Genomic DNA, 21,722 nt, shown 5'->3' with positions numbered 1-21,722 from the left:
TATGTGCAACCTCTGCAGAGAAAATGAACGGAAACTGATGGTGGATGGACAGACAGACCGACAGACAGCAGCATAGCAATATGCTCTCCCGTCTTTGAAGGAGGGATAATAAATAACTAAATGTATAAAATTGCCCCCCCCCCGCCCCTTTGGTACACTCAATTGATGCTAGCCTTTGTCCTGCAGTTATTCACACTGTTTTCAGGGGGGGAAAACTGGGGTTTCCATTGGATTATTTCATTAATAGGTAGAATGATTTCTTTATTGTGTGTGTTGAGTCATCATGAACAAAAAAACTATCAAAAATTGTGTGTGTTAAGTCATCATGAACAAAAAAACTATCAAAAATGCTATTAAAAAAGTTTTTTAAGAATTAAAATCTCATATATTTTTTTATTTTTCTGTATAAATCCTAAAAATTTGTATAAGTTGTATTAAAAAAAATTTTTTTTAACACAGAAATTCTGACCTTTTAATTACCCCTCTTGAAACCAGATGGTTGAATTGCCTATTTCTTACATAAAATACAATTTTAAAGATTACAGTCTGAAACCCTTCAGTAAATAAAGGCAGATGTATCTGATAATTTAAACTGTGTTTACCGAATACTGAGAGAGAGCTCCCCTCTCCTGCCTGGGTTCTCACTGACTCGAATTAAGAACGTCCCATTTGGCATGTTGCCAAGTCTGCGATTGGCAGTGTCTCTGTCCATTGGACCCACAAACCTAAATACAATAAAACATATAAACTTTCTATTTCAATGTTATTTTACAGAAATCTGCTTTTAAAAATATCAATGTATTTATAATTACAATCGATGTAATGGATAACTTTGATTCCTGTTTAATTATACTTAAATATGAAACTCTCTTGGTTCACCACAAAATAGAATGGCAGACATACCATTTATAGACATTGAGCTGACTGGACATTCCGTCGCTATCCACATTAACATAGGGAACATTGTTAGCGGGGGAGTGGGGGCGGGGAGGGGATACAATACTGGGCGTTCCATTCTTCATTTTCACATCCAAATACGAGGGTTTTCTGCGGATCTGATGACAATAAAGAGCTGGTTACAAACATGTAGATCACATTCATATATAACAAGCCAATCAACATATACAAGCTCGACCTGCAGCTGACATTCATAGGAAATCTCAGCAGCAATTCAATAAACCACAGCTTGGATGCCAACACACACAAATCACTGTCATTCAGAACAGAACTGGGGGTACATAAAGCTCATTCTGTGAGCCTTTTAACAGATTTTCACAGAGAATAACAGGGGAATAGTTGTTGTTGTTGGGTTGTTGGATAGGTGTATTTTCAAGTTATGTCTGTAAAATGTTGATTTATACAAATAATTCACATGCTGAAAAGGGGGGTGGGGGTAATACTGCTTCAGCTTCATGCTTTCTCAGAAATTTCTATTTGAAAATGACCTACCAAACTGCATTACCATCATATGCTTTATTCTTCTGTTTCAAAAACAAAGTCAGCAAAGTATTTGGATTACTTTGTCAATTAAAAGTAATACAGAATTAAAACATCAATTACAACTCCAGACACAGAGTTAATAGAGTGATTTGACAGATGTTTTATCATTACAGAACACGACATCTTACCCTTGGATTATTTTCCTCTTGCACAAGTTGTGAAGGGAACCAGCCCTCATCTCCATTCAGCAGTCCCTAAAATTGTAAAAAGATGTTACCAATGAAACTGATTCTTAAACAGCTTAAATATAGCAACAAGAGGCCCATGGGCCTTATAGGTCACCTGAGCATCATGCAACAACTTTCAAATGATTGAATTTGGTTCATGTTTTTAGCTAGATGCTATGGCATTCACAATTTTGAAAGAGGCACCATTGCTAATCATAACTACACACTTAGCAAATGTTTAGTTTGTTTACTTAATACCCATAAGCAGGGTAAGGGAACAAAAATGCATGTCAACTAATCAGTAATATTCAGCAATAATCGTGAGTGCCCCTACCACAAATGAACCCCTGACCCTAGGTCTGCACATTGCACAATTTTTGAAATGCACACTTGCCTATCAAAAATGTTTGATTAATACCAAGGAGCAGATTTCAAACAATTCATTTTTAGTATATAAGTAGAGCCCCCCCCCCCCCTCTTTGGTATCCCTGACCCAGGGGCCTTGAAATTCACAATTCTGGACGAAAAGCCCTTACACATCATAACCATATAAATAGTTCATCTGCTTATTACCCAGGAGTAGAGAAAAAGATTTTTATAGATGTAATGTATTTTCACTATACTGTAAAACGAGAAAATTTGGCGCATACGTATTTTAGCGCAAACGCAGGTGGAAATGCATTAGCGCAAATAAATTTTAGCGCTTGCACTTGTCATTAAATATATAAATGTGATATTTTGTTTGGGTTTTTTTTTATCTGCACCCATATTTGACTTTTTGGTTTCTCAAGCACGGAAACACAATAGCACTTCCGTATATAAGTAAACATTCGTTAACTTTACCGTGGTGTTGTAATCACAATGACGTGGCACAATGTTAAATTTTATTCTATTTTTATTTTAAATAAAAGATATGTAGGCATTTTATTCCTATTTTAAAAAACAATGCATACGAAAGTTACTTGGATAAACGGTCATCATAATCAGGTGTCTGCAAACTCAATCGCCATGCTTGATTGCATTTTTTACCTCGAGGCGATAGATGATTGACACGACGAGAAGCCAAACTTTGAAGGTGCTAATGACAAGTAACGGGTAACAACTATCTTGGTAACAATAGTTTAATTAAATTATAATTTGGCAGAACTTTCTCGATAGATCCTACCATGTACAGTGCTAGTGTGTATATAAAATCCGATGACCTTTCGGCATTACGTAGTCGCGCTTAACATTAACATTTACTTATGTGAAAGCTTCGAGCACACACAAAATATGATATTTAGAAATCTGTTAGCGCACAATAAATTTTAGCGCTCAAGGGCTCTTGCGCCAAAGGCGCTAAAATTAGTAGTGCGCCAAATATACTCGTTTTACAGTATAATCATTATAGAGCCACAGCCTAACACCATAACCCCTGACCCTGGGGTCATAAAATTCACAATTTTGGTAGAAGCATTCTTGCTCGTCATAACTATGTCCTTAATTAGTTTATTTAATACCCAGAAGCAGAGAAGAAGATTTTCAAAGAATAAATGCATTTTCACTATATAATCAATAGAGCCCCGCATTAACACCAGAACCCCTGACCCTGGGGCCATAAAATTCAGAATTTTGGAAGAGGCACTCTTGCTCATCATAACTATGTACTTAGTTAGTTTATTTAATACCTAGAAGCAAAGAAGAAGATTTTCAAAGATTTAATGCATTTTCACTATATAATCAATAGAGTCCTACCCTAACACCAGAATTCCTGACCCAGGGGCCATAAAATTTACAATTTTTGTAGAGACACTCTCACTTATCATAACTATGTACTTAATTAGTTTATTTAATACTCAGGAACAGAGAAGAAGATTTTCAAAGAAATAATGCGTTTTCACTATATATTCAATAGAACCCCGCCTTAACATCAGAACCCCTGACCCTGGGGCCATGAATTTCACAATTTTGGTAGAGGCACTCTTGCTGATCATAACTATGAACTTAGTTAGTTTATTTAATACCCAGGAGCAGAGAAGCATACCCAGGAGCAGAGAAGAAGATTTTCAAAGAATTAATGCATTTTCACTATATAATCAATAGAGCCCCGCCCTAACACCAGAACCCCTGACCCTGGGGCCATGAATTTCACAATTTTGGTAGAGGACTCAATGCTGATTACAATCATACCAGCAGTTTGACTGCTTGATGTCCAGGAGTAAAGAAGAAGATTTTTAAAGACTGCGATAATTTTAGTGGTTTTTGCCCAACCCCCCACGCCCCAGGGGGGCAGGGACCATGAAATTCACAATTTTTGTTCCCCTTCACCCACAGATGCTATATACCAAATTTGGTTGAAATTGGTTCAGCGGTTTCAGAGAAGAAGCTGAAAATGTTTAAATGTTAACGCACGACGCACGACAGACGACGCACGACGACGGACGAAAACAGATAGCAATAGGTCACCTGAGTTTACTCAGGTGACCTAATAAAAGTCTTCTTACTCCATGTTCTGTTATATTTAGAGCCATTTAGTTTCTGAAATCAACTTGATGATTTTTGTTTTACAGGTATCAATCTCTCCGCTGTAAATGAAGTACTTACTTTCCACCACTGGGCGTCATTGTTCAGTAGCTTTATCACATCATCTTTCTGAAAGCTCAAGGCTGGGCGGCCCGCCCCGGGGCTGGGAGTGCCACTGTAATTACAGAGAGCTCGAACCTGCCCTGTAAGGTCACGTATATTTACAATTAAACACTGTAAGTCAATGTGTACAATTAAAACATATACTGAAGGAATACATGTATATATGAGAGGTTGCATTCCATTCAAAACAAAAAAAGGTCTGAATGAAGTTAAGTTCAGCATGCTTTTCACAAGACCTCCATCTAAGAAACAACCTGTGAAATCAGTTTACAGACAGACAGACAAAGTTTTAAAGTAATTTGTCGAAAAATTAATGAATTAACAAAAGAGAAGAAAGCATGAGTGATGAATATAGCAAGCTAATGAAGCTGATGTTTTAATGCAAAGTGTAAAGATAAGAAACTGTAAGAGAATTTGTAGATATGGATGTAAATTTTATATCAATCATTGCAAATGAAAACAATCAATTAAATAACGTAAAACTTGATATACAATGTGCTGGAAAAGATGATTTTAATGACATGCATTCAAAAGCATGAACCTCATGCTCCATAAAAAATAATTATTTGGCAAATAAGTTGCTTTAAGTTCTTTAAGTTGTTTAGTAAATAAGCATCATAAATATTACCGGGTATGTTGTGTGATTTTAAATCATTCAGTAAAGTAATTTACACTGACAAATACTTAGAGACACTAACTTCTATATGATATAAGAAATTTTATATCAAAAACTGTCCAAAACTTTGCAAGAAATGAAGTCAGTGTACCGATTTTCATAAAACTTTTCAGTAAATAAAATAAATCTAACAAAAATTACATTTTGTTTTTAATGTACCGGTGCTAAAAAATTGATAAATTTGACACTAGGTATTCCTGAAATATGAGAGAAATATTAATTTTTTTGATTTAATCTCTTCCTATCATCCAGTTGTTACACATAATACTGAACAGTTTTCTGATTCCAGACAATGGTTCCAAATCACAAGAAATGTACAAACATTAAACTCCTCTAAACCAGGAACATACTGGGGGTTTTCTCAAAACAGCCAAACCCTGCTAGGACTTTTAACATTTAGAGAGAGCTACATTTGCAGGGAAGATGGAGGGAAGAAACAGTGGAAGAAGAACTTACTATGCTGAACGTGAGTGGGCGACCTCCCTACAAAGTGTAATGAAGTGGAACAAAGTCATTTGTATGAACAAAAAATCTCAGTAGAAAGACAAATGTAGAAAATGACAAAAAATGTGCAGCTAGCTTGTTATGCAGAATATGAACAATTCTGAAACATTCTATGTTATAAACAGGCTTATGTGAAGATTTTCCTCATATATCTAAAAAATATTCTTAAAGATTGTTACAATCAACAAGAAAAATATTATTGCTAACATCATAATTCCAATTTTAAAATAATCTACAGTAATTACACAAGAAAATAAAAAACAAGAGGCCCAAGGGCCTTGAATCGCTCTTCTGATAAATTGTACAATCTATCACTTCTATTAGAAGCCTCCAACTCTATTAGTATCATAAGACCCAAAATGCATCAACTTACAAAGTATGATAATATTTAGCCAGTTAAGACTGAAGATATTATAATATAATTATAAAATACCATAATTAGGTCACAGTGACCTACCTTTTGATTGGAATTTTCTGAGGACTCGATATACATTAATTGACAAAGACTGATAATTCTAATTAAATAAGTACCTGAGATATATTCAAAAGTAGGTCACCATGACCTACTTTTCGGTCAACATTCTCTGAAAACCCAAGATGCATCATCTGACAAAGTTTGACAATTCTAAGCCAATTAGTTCCAGAGATAATTAAATATAGCCATCAAATGTCAAAAGTAGGTCACGGTGACCTACTTTTTGGTCGACGTTATCCAAACACCCAAGGTGCCTAAACTGAGAAAATTTGCTGATTCTAAGCCAATAAGTACCTGAGATATTCAAAAGTAGGTCACTGTGACCTACTTCTTGTTGGACATTCAATGAAACCGTAAGATGCCTCAACTGACAAAGTTTGATGATTCCGAGCCAATAAGTACCAGATATAATTAAATATAGCCATAAAATGTCAAAAGTAGGTCACAGTGACCTACTTTTTGGTCGACGTTCTACGAAAACCCAAGGTGCCTAAACTGACAAAGTTTGATGATTCTAAGCTAATACGTACCTGAGATATTCAAAAGTAGGTCACTGTGACCTACTTTTTGGTCGACATTCTCCGAAAACCCAAGATGCATCAACTGACAAAGTTTGATGATTTTAAGTCAATAAGTACAAAAGATAATTATAGCCACAAAATGTCAAAAGTAGGTCACCATGACCTACTTTTTGGTCGTCACTCTCCGAAAACCCAAGATGCATCAACTCACAAAGTTTGATGATTCTAAGCCAATAAGTACCGGAGATACTTAAATAAAGCCATAAAATGTCAAAAGTAGGTCACCATGACCTACTTTTTGGTCGTCACTCTCCGAAAACTAAATATGCATCCACTCACAAAGTTTGATGATTCTAAGCCAATAAATACCTAAGATACTGAAATATAGCCATAAAATGTCGAAAGTAGGCCACCGTGACCTACATTTTGGTCGACATTTTTCAAAGACCCAAGATGCATCTACTGACCAAGTTTGATGATCGTAGGTCTGAAGGTAATCAAAATATGCATTTTAAACAATTTGAAAACAAATGTCGGCAAAATTCAAAAAGTAGGTCACAGTGACCTACTTTTTCATAAATATGTTTTAAGGTCCTTAGATGCATCAAAGTACAAGATTTGATGATTCTAAACCTCCCGGTGTCTGAAATAATGGGATTTAATGTTTTTAAAAGGATAATTCATAAAGTTCAAAAAGTAGGTCACGGTGACCTACTTTTAAGTTGTCATTGTTCAAGGACCCAAGATGCATCAACTGACAAAGTTTGATGATCATAGGCCTTAAAGTGTCCAAAATATGCCTTCAAATCAATTTGAAAACAAATCCCCACAAAATTTAAAAAGTAGGTCACCATGACCTACTTTTGAGTTAACATGATGTGAAGTCGTAAGATGCATCAACTTACAAGATTTGATGATCCTAGTCCTTATAGTAAGAAAAAATATACACGTTTTTATTAATTGTAAATTTAGGTCAACTTTGAAGTGACCTTGAGACCACGCCCTTTGCCCCAGGGTCATGCCTTGAACAATTTTTAATCTTCAACATATCCTAATCCTTGTATGTAAGTTTGGTAAAAATCTGCCTGGTGGTTCTGGAGAAGAAGATTTTTTAGCAACCAGTACTTTTGGTTTTGTTTTCCTGATTATCTCCCCTTGTTTTAGGGTTCCAACCCTTATTTTAGTATAAAGGGTAGCCCTTGGGCCAAGGATACCCTGTGACAAATTTGGTACTGATTGGCCAAGGGGTTCTTGAGTTATGGCCCATATTCTAAAAAGTTAACGCACACCGCACACCGCACAAATGGCCATAGCATTAGCTCTTTGAGCCTTTGGCTCAGAAGAGCTAAAAATCATACATTTGATGCAGTAGAGTTATTGCAATATTCTTGAAATATAAATATTTTTTAAAGTCTTGAATATTCATAAAGTGAAAAATACTGTCCATGAAATCATGCTCTATAATCGGGGGTGTGTCAAGTTTATCTATAAAGAAAAGCTATATTGCTTTGGTATACATGTACATAGAGACAAAGATCTCAATCTTCTCTTAAAGGAGGCTGCTATACAAGATCAACAGGAAACAAGAAATTTAATGCCTACAGAAAAAAAAATTCATTCACCAATCATTCTACAGTTTATGTTCATATCATGCACCAATATCTGCATTAAGCCCTCTTTCAAAACAGAAATGTATAACTTAACAAACATGGTATCTTATTGACATGCAACAACAGACAGTCTCCCTAAAATGAGTACAGATAAGCCATTTTGAATGTACCAGAGATTCTGAAAAAGACATAAAAATCACATTCCCAGAATTCTTACATGATCATGCATTCTGTCATGCAATAAATTGACTTACGTTCACAAATAATACTAGTGGTACGTCTACTCTCAAAGCGTGATATTGAACTACTTTCCCTGATCGATAGCGATCTACGGCGTTCATGAACCACATCCAAAGTTCTAATTGTTTCTGCACAAACCAAGCATAATGAATTGTTCTAGCATACAAATAAGGACTACAACGGCAAGTTTATGCTCAATTTTGCAGTGTGTGTACATTGTACATAGGAGAAGCTCGGATAAAATGCATAATAGATGTTTAGGTAAGATAATATAGATTGGCAATCTAGATATTTTTTTTTTAAATCATGTGCAGGATTTGCCCTTTGAGTGTTTCTTTGTAATATGTAACATATCCTGAGGGAAAACTCATGTCCTGTGTGTAGCATGCTTGCAAGTGACGATAACACTCAACAACAATAAAGATTGGTGGAGAGAGGCCATTATAGTGCTTAACTTACCTATCACTCGAGCTGGAATGGGTGGCACTGAAAAATAAAAACAGAATATTATATATATCCACATCAACTCAAACTAGTTTTATTAGTTATGGGGCCAGTTAGAGATGTTCCCCAAATCATTCTTAAGTCCCTTTTTTGGTGTCTTATTTCCTGTAAGATTCATTAAATAAAGCAATAAAATATACATGTGATCATTATGGTTAATTAACATACTGTAAAATTATATATTTTTGTGGGGGCAAATTTTTTCGAGGTACATGTATTGATATGTGGGGATTTTATTTTGTGATAGAAGTGTTGAGTAGTAATGCATATTAAATATTATATTTTGTGATGGTCATGAATTCTCCCTCAATACCTCTAAAACAACAAAATTTAACCCCCCATGAAAATTAGTATCTTACCTCTACTGCCCGTATTTGGAGGTTTGCCAATGCATTCCTTATGTACAGCAATATCACTTCCTGGGTCTGAAAACACAAACAAAACTTATGAGGTAAACTGTGACAATTCTGCTGCATGTACTGCTGGTAGATTGTTTAATTAGAAAGATTATTTTCCTTGAATTGAATAATGAGAAGTCAGGATATCTTATTAAATCAATTATTGAAGATCTATCTTCATAACAGGGATCATTGGGATATGAAAAAACTTTTAATCTTACACTCTTGACAAAACAAAGAAACCAAAAAAAGAATATCAAAATTTGCAAACATACCTGTACACTTGTAACCCTGGAAAAACACACCTCTGAAAAAAGTGATCAAAAATACATATAAAACAGACATAAGTCTTTAAAGGTAAACATTACCATGATTACAAAAGCCTTTTGTCCCTATTAATTCCAGTATACAGCTTTATGATTATTATTTAAAATGATTACTATTTTGACCAGATATGAATAGCTCTCAGACAAATTGTATAGAGATCTGAGTATACGATTAATTTGGTGTCTAGGATTCTTACCTCAGAAGTTTATGACACACACTACATTCCGTAGGCTTATCAAATGTGTGCATCACATAATTTATCCCTTGTGGAGGGGAAGCATTCTCTCTGAAATTGGAAGAAATTGTTCACATATTTCTGAACAATTTGAATTTTCTATAACTTTTTTTTGACTATATAAAAGCAAAAGAAAAGGGAATTTTCATAGGGGAAATCTTTATCCTAGTTAACATGCCAAAGGCAAAGATAATGAAATGTGATAAATCTCAAAAATCTTTAAACAGAGCAAAAAAAAATGGACCCTGGAAATTTGAGAGGTGGGATCAGGTGCCTAGGAGGAGTAAGCTTCCCCATTGACCGGTCACAACCGCCGTGAGCACTATGTATTGATCAAATAGACAGAATATTCCATGGTTGAATTCAGTATAAAAACAAAGGCTTAACAAATAGTATAAATCACATCAGGCAAAATACATGTATGTCCCAACGAAAGACTGAAACGAATACCATAAATCAACATTCGAATATTCGTGACTGTTACTCGATTCGTATTCGAACATTCAGTAATTAAATAAAAGAGTTATTATGCCTTTTCATTTAGTTGCAAATCCTATTGTTTATTACTATATATCTGTTTAAGATAAACTTCTGTTCAAAGTTGTTTGACATGTACAATGTACATTAGGACTTGCGTTTATTTTCAAGAAAAAAAACTAAATTAGAAAATGAACCTTTATCAACAATCATAAGCCTCTTTACTTTTTTACATTAGGTCACTGTATTGCATTCTGATTACGTAAAACGCACTATCACCAAAGCAGCAGGTGCTCGCCATGTTTTACTTTTATATTAATAAAACAAAAATAGGTCCGTTTCTGGAAACGTCCTGTAAATTTTTTAATCCATATTTAAATTTAAAATATAACATTCTCAAAAAAGTATAATATAATGTATATTTTTCATGTATGATTTATGCGATTATTTATAAATTACGAATGTGAACAATCGATTCTGTTTTTTGATCCGGAATATTTTTCTTCGCACAATATAAATATTCTATTACTTTCGATAATCATGGCGGTCAATGTCATAATTATATCTACATTAAATCTGAGATAAATGAGGCTGATGAATGTTTGGCTTGAAGATGATTAAATAAATTTGACGTCATGCCTTTATCAGACCAGTAGTACCATGTGGACAAAGTTTACAAACTGCCTTATACAAGTTTTTGCTTTCGTTTGCTTCTTTTTCCACCGTGATCAAAAACTAAGTGGATAGGCCTACACAATTTAATGCATGAAATATGGGTATTAAACATGTGACTGAATATTCGAATACAAATTTTCCATTTGAATATTCGTGAAAAACTATTCATTCGCGAATGTTCGAATATCCATTTCAGCTCTACCCAACGATAGGGCATATTTGCTCAAGATGTCATTATAACAGCAATATAACTTTATTTTACCAAATAATAATTTATTCAGTGAGTATTTGAAAATTATTTTGGAATTTAAAAGTGTTCTTAATACTTTATTAATAAAACAAGAGATCTTTGTAAAACACGGATGTCCTCTCCCCCTAATAATTGGAATTTTTCTTAGTCCAAGGGACATAACTCTGTCAAATATGGCTCAATCATACCCAAAACAAAACTTGACCTAGATATTTGTATGATAAATCTGTATACTGCATTTCATTTCAGTACGTGCAACCTCTGCAAAGAAAATGAACAGAAAATGCAAATAAATGAAATTTTTCTATGTCCAAGGGGCATAACTCTGTCCAAATGACCCAATCTTAACCAAAAGAGAACTTGAACTGGATATTCTTATGATAAATCTGTATACCAAATTTCATTCAATTTGTGCAACCTCTGCAAGAAAATGAACAGAAACTAATGGTGGGCCAAATGACAGACAGCAGCAAAGCAATATGTCCTCCCCTCTTCGAAGGGTGGCATAAAAATATCAAATCCGTAATTAAGCAAGAGATAATAAAGTGTTAGTATCTTTTAAATTACCAGTAGTAAGCACAATTTGCATGACTTTAAGTAAGTTTAACAATTGGTGCTGCCACCTTTGAACTGCATCAGTATATAAAATTTGTTAATAAATATGTTTTCTTTACACAGATATTCCAAAGAGAGGAAGTCTAGAAAAATAGTCATTTTCTTGACATATTACTTGTATCCTGATCTCATACTTAATAAGTATTGTAACGATTTTGACTGTATATATATTGAAAATGTGTGTTTATTATTTGTGATTTTAATTTATTCCGACCGGAAGATTCATTCATCATTATTGTATGTTTAAATTACATTTAAACTTGTTGTACATCATTGTTTTACCTTATTTATAAGTCATGCTGTCATTTCACATGTTTACTTTCATTTTCCATTGCTTCCGGTCGCGGGATATTATGTACAGGACTTACTTAGAATGTGTCATGATTTCGCAGTTTATAACATCACGTTGGGTCATTCTACATCACTTTGTGTAAACGTTTAGTTTTAGAGGTCATTTGGGATTTTTAGATGATAGTGGACGGACGTAAAATTTTTTAAGTAGTTATTTTGAATAGTCAGCCCAGACTTGTGAATTTATTTTACTCAATTTGTAGTCGCTACCAGACTATTTGTGAGATGTCCAGGTAATTTAATTGAAAGTTGTGATAATTTATTTATTATTTATAAAATTTCGTATTAGAAATTTACTTTAACTTTATCTGAAAATTGGGGAATCATTTGAATCTAGCAAGTGACGTTGTGTGACCATATTCTGAAATATAAATTGTTGTTAATTTATTGACTATCATTATTAAATTTTGGAATAACAGAATATAATTTTTGAAAACTTTATTATCTTTGGTGTTGATTTCTTTAGTAAAAAAACGCTACCAGGTTTATTCATATTTCGCTACCAGAAATTGTAAGACCAGATCTTAGCCGCGACCAGGCTTACATATTACAAATACCAATTTTGTAATTAATAATTATTAGAGAGGTTTAGCAAACCAACGTGTACGCGTACGTGTACGTGTAGCACCAGAAATCTGTGCATTACGTCATCACTTTTGCTAATGACGAATTTCTACACGTATCTTCTTATGCAAATTACGTGTACATTGCCAAGTACACGTAAGTTAAAACTTGTAGCTTATAATTCTTTAACTGCTGTTTATTTTTCAAAGAGTGTGCATTTTTCTGAAACCTGAATATTTAATGCAAATACTGATATAAGAACTGAACGTCAGTAATTGAAAAATATTAATTTATAGGGAGTTAAAATTACAACATCTAGATTTTCGAAAAAGACTTTAACCGATTAAAAATATAAGAAGTCTGTACAATCTTTTTCTCATAAGTACATGCATATATTTAGGTAGAACGGTGATATACGTATTTAAATTATTGCTTTTGCGGATGATTTTTAAATGCAAACCACTTTTACATTTAAAAACTTACAAGTACAAGTACAAGTTATACTTTGCTAAACAAGAAAAAAATGTTAACGTGTACGTGTAATTCTAACTTGTAGTTTACACGTACATGTACACGTACAAGTGAGCTTGCTAAACCTCTCTATTTTATCCTATCTTACGAACTCGTAACGGCGAAAATGTTACAGTATTAATGAATCAAACTATTGAAATAAACTGCATTCAGAAACAATCTGCTGATTTTTTTTCAGATGATTGGTGTTTCTCTAGATACATACAATGCCAGTTTTATTGCATCGATCCATTTAGCCCTTGTGTCCTCTGTTTTGGCAAAGAATGTAAATGCATTTGAGCCGTCTTTCTTGGCCATTATAAAAGAACTGGTCCACTAAAAAGAAAATTACAAACCTTACCATGATATACAATGTATTACGTTTTCAAATTCATTGCAGTAACATTCAATTGAAAATGAGCAAGCTCTGTATATCATTATAAAACACTGATGTTCATTATTTGTAAGGCCAAAAAAAATTAATCAATAGTTTCTCAGGCACCGCCGCATCAGTTCAAAAACGGCCGCATTGATCAATTTTATTGACATATTGAAAAGGGAAATAACTCAATTTTCTATTTTTCCAAGTTCAAAAAGAAAATCGAGTTATTCCCCTTTTCATAAATGTTAAGAAAGACGTTTTTATTAGAAAAACAATATGTTTCTTCTAAATCTAAAGTATTTTATCAGTTAACTTTAAAATAAATGTTTGGAATAACATTATTTAACGCTGAATACATATTATATCTAATTTCAGAGAACAAAACTTAAGAATTAGTAGATATTATCATTTTACTGCACAAATGACTTACAAAAAAAGATGTAAAACTTGCTTCCAAAAAAAAAAAAAAAAACTAGATGAGATCTCGTTGCGAGCAACGAGAGGTCTTCCGTCCGATTCCAGAAAAAAACGTAATATCGAGCTTAAAAAGTAAACAAAAATTGCACACAAGGGGATTGAATCCAAGTCGCCAGCATAAAAATCCAGCATGAAAATCCAACGCGCTAAATATTATGCTATTTTGACCTCTGCTCTAAATCTTCTTGTATATACCTCTGTTTAAGAGTGCTTTTGTCTTAGAATTATGAAAGTCGAGTCACTATTCATAATTTTGCGCCAAACGCCACGAGTTAATCTTAGCGTCTTTTCTTTGGAATGTTCTATTAATAGGTGTAATAGCTTCAATGAAATAAAAAAAAATGTTCTTATAGCCTAAAATTCGAGGAAGTATGTTTAATACTGTTTATAAATTCCATATCGTATGTAAGCAAGTAACACTAAAGCAATGAAACGGCTACTGATTTTTAACTTTTGTTAATTCCCTGTTTATCCCCAAAGTGAACTATCCCGATTAGTTAAACTTTCATGAAAAGGTTCAACTGTTTCAGCGAAAAACATGGCTCGCCTTACGATGGTCAGGGATTTGGATAACATTTGTGCTCAATAGCTTGAATCAGATCTTTGAGGCAATAATGTTAATAGAAACCCCATTAGTTTAATACAACACAAGTGTGCAAGGAAAATACAGTGGGTAAGTTTTATTCATTGATATTCTTTCTTGAAAAACTATTACTTATAAGTATGATTGAAGATCTGTTTTTCTGTGGTGCAAATCAGAAAATATTAGGTATGGAATTTCATTTGCACATTTAGTCTTTTCTTTTTCTACTTTGAGAACCAGTCAAATCGAATTTTAGAAGACGGTTAAGAAGAACTTGGTTTGACACAGAATTGCAACGTATCTACGATGTGACAATCCAAGTAGTCCTTTACATTTTATTTATCCTTATGTTACCTTCGTTTAAGCAAACGCTCGGCTGCCTCCGTAAACCCTATTGCGAAATGCCGGAGACAGTCGCCATTTTGAATCCGCTTCAGATTTTTGAATGCTAATATCTAGAGTTTAGATTTATCAATATTCCAACAAATTATATAGTAAGCATTATAAGAAGGGTTTCTATTAACATACCAAAAATGAATGAAAAATATTGAAAAGCAAAAATGTTCAAAAATTACATTTTTTAAAATATGCCTCCGGTAGCGACCGGATGTACTGACGACACACGAAAAGGCGATTCTGCAAACCAGAAAGTCATGATCTATTATCTCCAATAAGTCTCCAGTTCATAACCTTAGCCATTTTCGATAAAAAGGGGCGACAAAGTTGCATTTTAAAATCAGGAAATTGCCCATAACTTGGCACCGGAAGCGAATTTTCAAAAAAACAGAATTTTATATAAAATTCTGAAAATTTCAAGGAAAACGGCTGAATAGTTCTCGAGAAATCGCCTGCACAAAATTTTGGTCAGAAGAAAGAATAATAATAAGAAACAGTAGAATCACTATAAGGTCTTCCGTGAAGACGGAGGACCTTAAAAAAAAAAAAGCCTGCCTGCCGCATTGATTTTTGAATTTTTTGGCCTGAGAAACAATTAATTAATTTTTTTTGGCCTAAATGTAAGAACACTTTAATTGAACTATCCGTTCTGTTTAAATATTTACTCCATTTTTGTATTTATGTTTTTTGTATAAATGCTCAAAGTAGGCCATAGATCACAAATGTCCAAATCATGAACATATTGACTATGTCCCCCCCCCCCCCTCCCATCTGTTACATTGTGTTGGATGTGTTCTATGTCCCCCCTCCCATCTGTAACATTGTGTTGGATGTGTTCTATGTCCCCACTCCCATCTGTTACATTGTGTTGGATGTGTTCTATGTCCCCCCTCCCATCTGTTACATTGTGTTGGATGTGTTCTATGTCCCCCCTCCCATCTGTTACATTGTGTTGGATGTGTTCTATGTCCCCCCTCCCATCTGTTACATTGTGTTGGATGTGTTCTATGTCCCCCCTCCCATCTGTTACATTGTGTTGGATGTGTTCTATGTCGTCCCTCCCATCTGTTACATTGTGTTGGATGTGTTCTATGTCCCCCCTCCCATCTGTAACATTGTGTTGGATGTGTTCTATGTCCCCCCTCCCATCTGTTACATTGTGTTGGATGTGTTCTATGTCCCCCCTCCCATCTGTAACATTGTGTTGGATGTGTTCTATGTCCCCCCTCCCATCTGTTACATTGTGTTGGATGTGTTCTATGTCCCCCCTCCCATCTGTTACATTGTGTTGGATGTGTTCTATGTCCCCCCTCCCATCTGTTACATTGTGTTGGATGTGTTCTATGTCCCCCCTCCCATCTGTTACATTGTGTTGGATGTGTTCTATGTCCCCCCCTCCCATCTGTAACATTGTGTTGGATGTGTTCTATGTCCCCCCTCCCCTCTGTTACATTGTGTTGGATGTGTTCTATGTCCCCCCTCCCATCTGTTACATTGTGTTGGATGTGTTCTATGTCCCCCCTCCCATCTGTTACATTGTGTTGGATGTGTTCTATGTCTTCCCTCCCATCTGTTACATTGTGTTGGATGTGTTCTATGTCCCCCCTCCCATCTGTAACATTGTGTTGGATGTGTTCTATGTCCCCCTCCCATCTGTTACATTGTGTTGGATGTGTTCTATGTCTTCCCTCCCATCTGTAACATTGTGTTGGATGTGTTCTATGTCCCCTCCCCCATCTGGTACATTGTGTTGGATGTGTTCTATGTCCCCCCCTCCCATCGGTTACATTGTGTTGGATGTGTTCTATGTCCCCCCTCCCATCGGTTACATTGTGTTGGATGTGTTCTATGTCCCCCCTCCCATCTGTTACATTGTGTTGGATGTGTTCTATGTCCCCCCTCCCATCTGTTACATTGTGTTGGATGTGTTCTATGTCCCCCCTCCCATCTGTTACATTGTGTTGGATGTGTTCTATGTCCCCCCTCCCATCTGTTACATTGTGTTGGATGTGTTCTATGTCCCCCCCTCCCATCTGTAACATTGTGTTGGATGTGTTCTATGTCCCCCCTCCCATCTGTTACATTGTGTTGGATGTGTTCTATGTCCCCCCTCCCATCTGTTACATTGTGTTGGATGTGTTCTATGTCCCCCCTCCCATCTGTTACATTGTGTTGGATGTGTTCTATGTCTTCCCTCCCATCTGTTACATTGTGTTGGATGTGTTCTATGTCCCCCCTCCCATCTGTAACATTGTGTTGGATGTGTTCTATGTCCCCCTCCCATCTGTTACATTGTGTTGGATGTGTTCTATGTCTTCCCTCCCATCTGTAACATTGTGTTGGATGTGTTCTATGTCCCCTCCCCCATCTGTTACATTGTGTTGGATGTGTTCTATGTCCCCCCCTCCCATCGGTTACATTGTGTTGGATGTGTTCTATGTCCCCCCTCCCATCGGTTACATTGTGTTGGATGTGTTCTATGTCCCCCCTCCCATCTGTTACATTGTGTTGGATGTGTACAATCCCCCCATCTGTTACATAGTGTTGTACACTACCTTTTCCCCGCGACGCTGGGTTTCCCTGTTAGCAGGCTGCTGATCGTGGACTTTATACACTGCCAGGATGATGGCCTCTTTAAAACTGTAAGATTCCCCCTGTAATACACAAGGAGCAGGGATAAGTATACACCATTAACATACATTTCTGTGAAGAGATAAAGTCAGAAATACTTAATGATAATCTTAAATGATTAAACTGTGTTGAAATGCTAACCCATCAGATTCAGCAATTAGCCACGAAAAACCTTAATGATGAGTATTATCAACTTTTCTGAACCATATAAGACCAATGCAGAATAGGAACAAATATACACTGTACTAAACATCATGTATTTGCAAGTTTGGTTTACAATACTTGCGCAAACAATATCTATACATGGAATATAACACAAGTCACTCCACCCTAAAATGTAGAAAGTCCAAGCATCCAGCTATTTAGTTATATGCAAGTTTTAATATTATTATCTGAATTAAACAAAGTTCTGAATTATGCATTGAAAGAAATACGGGTAAAAAGATAGACGGTTGGATGGATAGACATACAGACAATTTCAGTATATCTCCACCAACTTTAGATAAATTAAGTGTAATTGAAACTTTAAATAATTATTATACAAGTCATGCCATCAAAAGAAAGGGTTTTAACACTCTGTTTTGTGTCTTTTTTTTCTACATTTCTCTTTTTATTTTCAACAAAATGAGTGTTTAAAATCTGAAATCATAGGCAGGATTCTAGGAACCAACTCCTCTAATTCACCCAAACCATGAAGATACCAATAAAACTTGTATCATACAAAAAACAAAATACCCATTCATACATGTATATCCACCAGTAGGAATGAATGGATTTGAAACATGGAAATGAATGGCATTTATCAAGAATACAGCAAGGCTTATTATTATCGAGGTAAGAGGTAAATCATGCATTTAAAAAAGCATACAACATTCATATATAACCAAGAAAAGCTTGCAAAATAAAAAAATTACAACTTCAACAAACCTGATTATGCAAAATTAAAAACAAAAACTTACCTATGTAAACTTAAACAATTGCAATATCACCTAATAATTTAGGCTAAGTAAAACCTGTTAAATTTTGGGCCTTTCTATACTTTTCCACATTCAAAGGAATAAAATATATGTGTCAGATGTAAGCCATAAAGATAAGACTCACATCCACGACCTATTGCTGCATGTGTTGCCTTGAGTCTTAATTTTCATCATTTTATTAATATATACATGTATGTATTACTGGACATTTAATTGAGAGGATTTCAATGATTCACTGAAATGTTGAAATAGAATGTCTGGGAAACAGGGTGGTTTAAAATAACCCACTTTTTCCATTGATTGGTTCCCCTTTTTCCCTGGTTAAAGCTTTAATTTCATATGACTGGGAAAGATGATTTCATTCATGACATGCCATGCCAGTTAGTATCATGTTCACTGCTACTATACTGATCAATGGTAATCAGTTAAAGTGATGTGACTAGGCTAATTTTATAACAAATGTCTTACAAGATTTAAAAAAAAGAATTACACAGCTAATGCTCAAAAACAAAAGATAAATAAATTGTTATTAAATGAGGATGAGCATTCTATAAATAGCAACATAAGTAGATACTTAAGTTTTGTTATTACACATTTAAAATGAGCCTTCTCCACTCTAACAAGGAATTCCCGTCATTTAAATCACATCACCTTGTTGTTGACACAATTTAGAGTTTTGATACAGTTTAGATCAGCTGGTCATTCAGTATATAGTTTGCTACAACAGATAATTTCTTACCGAAAATAAACGATCCACCATCTGGGGAAAAGCACATAATGAAAAGAATCAATTTAATGTTAGCAAGGAATAAAAACCCTCCCAAAAATCAAACTTTGTCATATGTAACAAGGTGTTCTATAATTTTAGTCTTTTTCAGGATTTGAACCAAGCAAGTTGTGTCATTTAATGCTGCATTGTACAACTGAGTGTACTATGATTTTCCCTCCTTCTTATCTCTCTATCCATGAAACAAACTAAATGAATTCAGAGCTAGTGGAGGAACAATCCACTGCAAAGTAGTTGTTATTTCAGTGAATTTCCTTATTTATCAAAAAATAACTTCCTTTTTTTAATGTAAATTTATATTAACAACAAATAAATCCACTAAAAATAGATCTTGCTTTATAATAAAAAAAAAATCATTCACAAATAAAACAACCTAACAACATTTCTGACAACAATTAAAAAATGCACAACAAATAATAGTTCATGCATAAAAAATGTCATGTCTCACTCAAGGAACAATACGATATAATGAAATAATCTTTGCTCTCTATGTATAGTACATAACAATCTGTGATGATCTTCAATATGCAGTTAACTTTCTAGTCCTATTATATTTCTTCTGATGTGCATAGAATATATAAAAGTCTTGTTGTAACAGGGAAACTTAACATTCCACTTACCCTTGCCTTGCACATCAGCATGACTTTGTCAAAGAGGAATATGTACCTGTCAAAGAAAATATTTTTGAAATAATCAGGTGAACATAATAAAACAAGAAACTCACACAAGTCACTTTCTCTTCCTGATAAATGAATAATAACAATATAATCATGATATGTAATTATAGTGCTGAAACCCAATACTATATCCATCAACTTCACAGACATGACTTAACAGTTCTAGGTTACTAAGCCTTGATCAAAAGTTTACAATCTTCAGCTAAGGTGTTATAGGATTATTATCCTTGTGGGTTTTTTGTTTGTTTGTCTTTTTTTCAGGGGGGGGGGTCATTTTATAAAATACCCGATGTCAACATTTTATCTTCCATGTTTCTTTTTTTTTTATCCTTTACATTCTTCTAACTTTATCATCTGTGTGGTTTTTTATGACTTACCTAATTCTGACTCTATTATCTGTGTGGCTTTTTATGACTTACCTAATTCTGACTCTATTATCTGTGTGGCTTTTTATGACTTACCTAATTCTGACTCTATTATCTGTGTGGTTTTTTATGACTTACCTAATTCTGACTCTATTATCTGTGTGGTTTTTTATGACTTACCTAATTCTGACTCTATTATCTGTGTGGCTTTTTATGACTTACCTAATTCTGACTTTATTATCTGTGTGGCTTTTTATGACTTACCTAATTCTGACTCTATTATCTGTGTGGTTTTTTACTTTTAATTCTCCATCCTTCTGAAGTCTGCCATAATCTTTTAATGTAGTGTTGGCAGGCTAAAGAAATATAGCAAATTTAATTTTAAAACAGATGAAAACATGCCTAACTTGAACTTAAGATGACCTCTTTTCACATTTCAATTTTTTTAATGATGGATTTTAATTATTAACATATTTATAGTAAAATTACAATAACTACATTTTATATTGGACTGCATAACATCGCTTATAGGTAGAAAATACTTTATGTTAAAACAATGTTTTAATTTTAAAAATAAAGCAGTACACATTTTTCATTCAAGACTATTTTATAATTATGATAAGTAGCTAAATCTGTTAAAGGCATGTTTTACGACTCCATGCAATATTTTAATTTTATATTTCTAATAAATAGGCAAATGATTTTCATTACTGCAAAGACAAAGGTAATGGGAATATACATGTATATAGTTACACAGAATTTCACATTTCAGCTTATACTCAGTGTCTGTTCTATATCTGCAAACTTTGTCAGATGCAATAACAAATCTAATGTCATTACACAGTATATTCTTTTCTACATATTTTGCAGGCTTAGGTATTGGCAATATTTTGGTAAAAAAAAAAAAAATCACACAAACTATAAACAATAAGGAACTCACAGTTTTTGGTAGGTACTGTTTAAATGTAACAGTTTGTGCAAGATTTATTTAGCAATGATCTACAGATTTAAGATTCATAAGTACAGTGTATTGTTGAACTAATCTACTGACTTATAACTTATAGAACTAATCTACTGATGAACTATTTATAACTCATTGAACTAATCTACTGGTGAGCTATTTATAACTTAATCAGGATCTACCAAATTACATAGAAAACAAGTGGTCATACCATTTGAAGGTCTCCAATGCTGAAAAAATAATTCAAAACACATCAAAACAT

The 21,722-nt window shown here is 34.1% G+C and overlaps 1 protein-coding gene across 8 annotated transcripts in view; it reads right to left on the bottom strand.

The window, feature by feature from the left end:
- LOC134244058 (guanine nucleotide exchange factor VAV2-like) overlaps window positions 1–21,722 on the bottom strand; it is a 31,267-nt gene that overhangs the window by 2,606 nt on the left and 6,939 nt on the right. For 3 of the 8 annotated variants that reach the window (XM_062726327.1, XM_062726328.1, XM_062726334.1), the window contains 17 exons: window positions 21,672–21,690; window positions 21,440–21,454; window positions 20,764–20,855; window positions 20,078–20,123; window positions 19,410–19,430; window positions 17,618–17,716; window positions 13,451–13,560; window positions 9,744–9,833; window positions 9,496–9,527; window positions 9,182–9,247; window positions 8,778–8,804; window positions 8,333–8,446; window positions 5,425–5,451; window positions 4,251–4,372; window positions 1,629–1,694; window positions 904–1,055; window positions 603–725 (listed from right to left, as the gene is read on the bottom strand). In XM_062726327.1, coding sequence (XP_062582311.1) covers window positions 603–725; window positions 904–1,055; window positions 1,629–1,694; window positions 4,251–4,372; window positions 5,425–5,451; window positions 8,333–8,446; window positions 8,778–8,804; window positions 9,182–9,247; window positions 9,496–9,527; window positions 9,744–9,833; window positions 13,451–13,560; window positions 17,618–17,716; window positions 19,410–19,430; window positions 20,078–20,123; window positions 20,764–20,855; window positions 21,440–21,454; window positions 21,672–21,690 — 1,221 coding nt within the window. The remainder of the gene's footprint in view (window positions 1–602; window positions 726–903; window positions 1,056–1,628; window positions 1,695–4,250; window positions 4,373–5,424; window positions 5,452–8,332; window positions 8,447–8,777; window positions 8,805–9,181; window positions 9,248–9,495; window positions 9,528–9,743; window positions 9,834–13,450; window positions 13,561–17,617; window positions 17,717–19,409; window positions 19,431–20,077; window positions 20,124–20,763; window positions 20,856–21,439; window positions 21,455–21,671; window positions 21,691–21,722) is intronic. The other 5 variants (XM_062726332.1, XM_062726330.1, XM_062726329.1 and 2 more) reach the window with 5 other exon arrangements.

The sequence above is a fragment of the Saccostrea cucullata genome, unplaced genomic scaffold, assembly GCF_032062105.1.
Source record: "Saccostrea cucullata isolate Sc308-1 unplaced genomic scaffold, CSIRO_AGI_Scuc_v1 ctg108, whole genome shotgun sequence".
Lineage (NCBI taxonomy): Eukaryota > Metazoa > Mollusca > Bivalvia > Ostreida > Ostreidae > Saccostrea > Saccostrea cuccullata.
The sequence above is the reverse complement of the archived record's forward strand: the minus strand, read 5'-3'. Positions and strand labels throughout refer to the sequence as shown.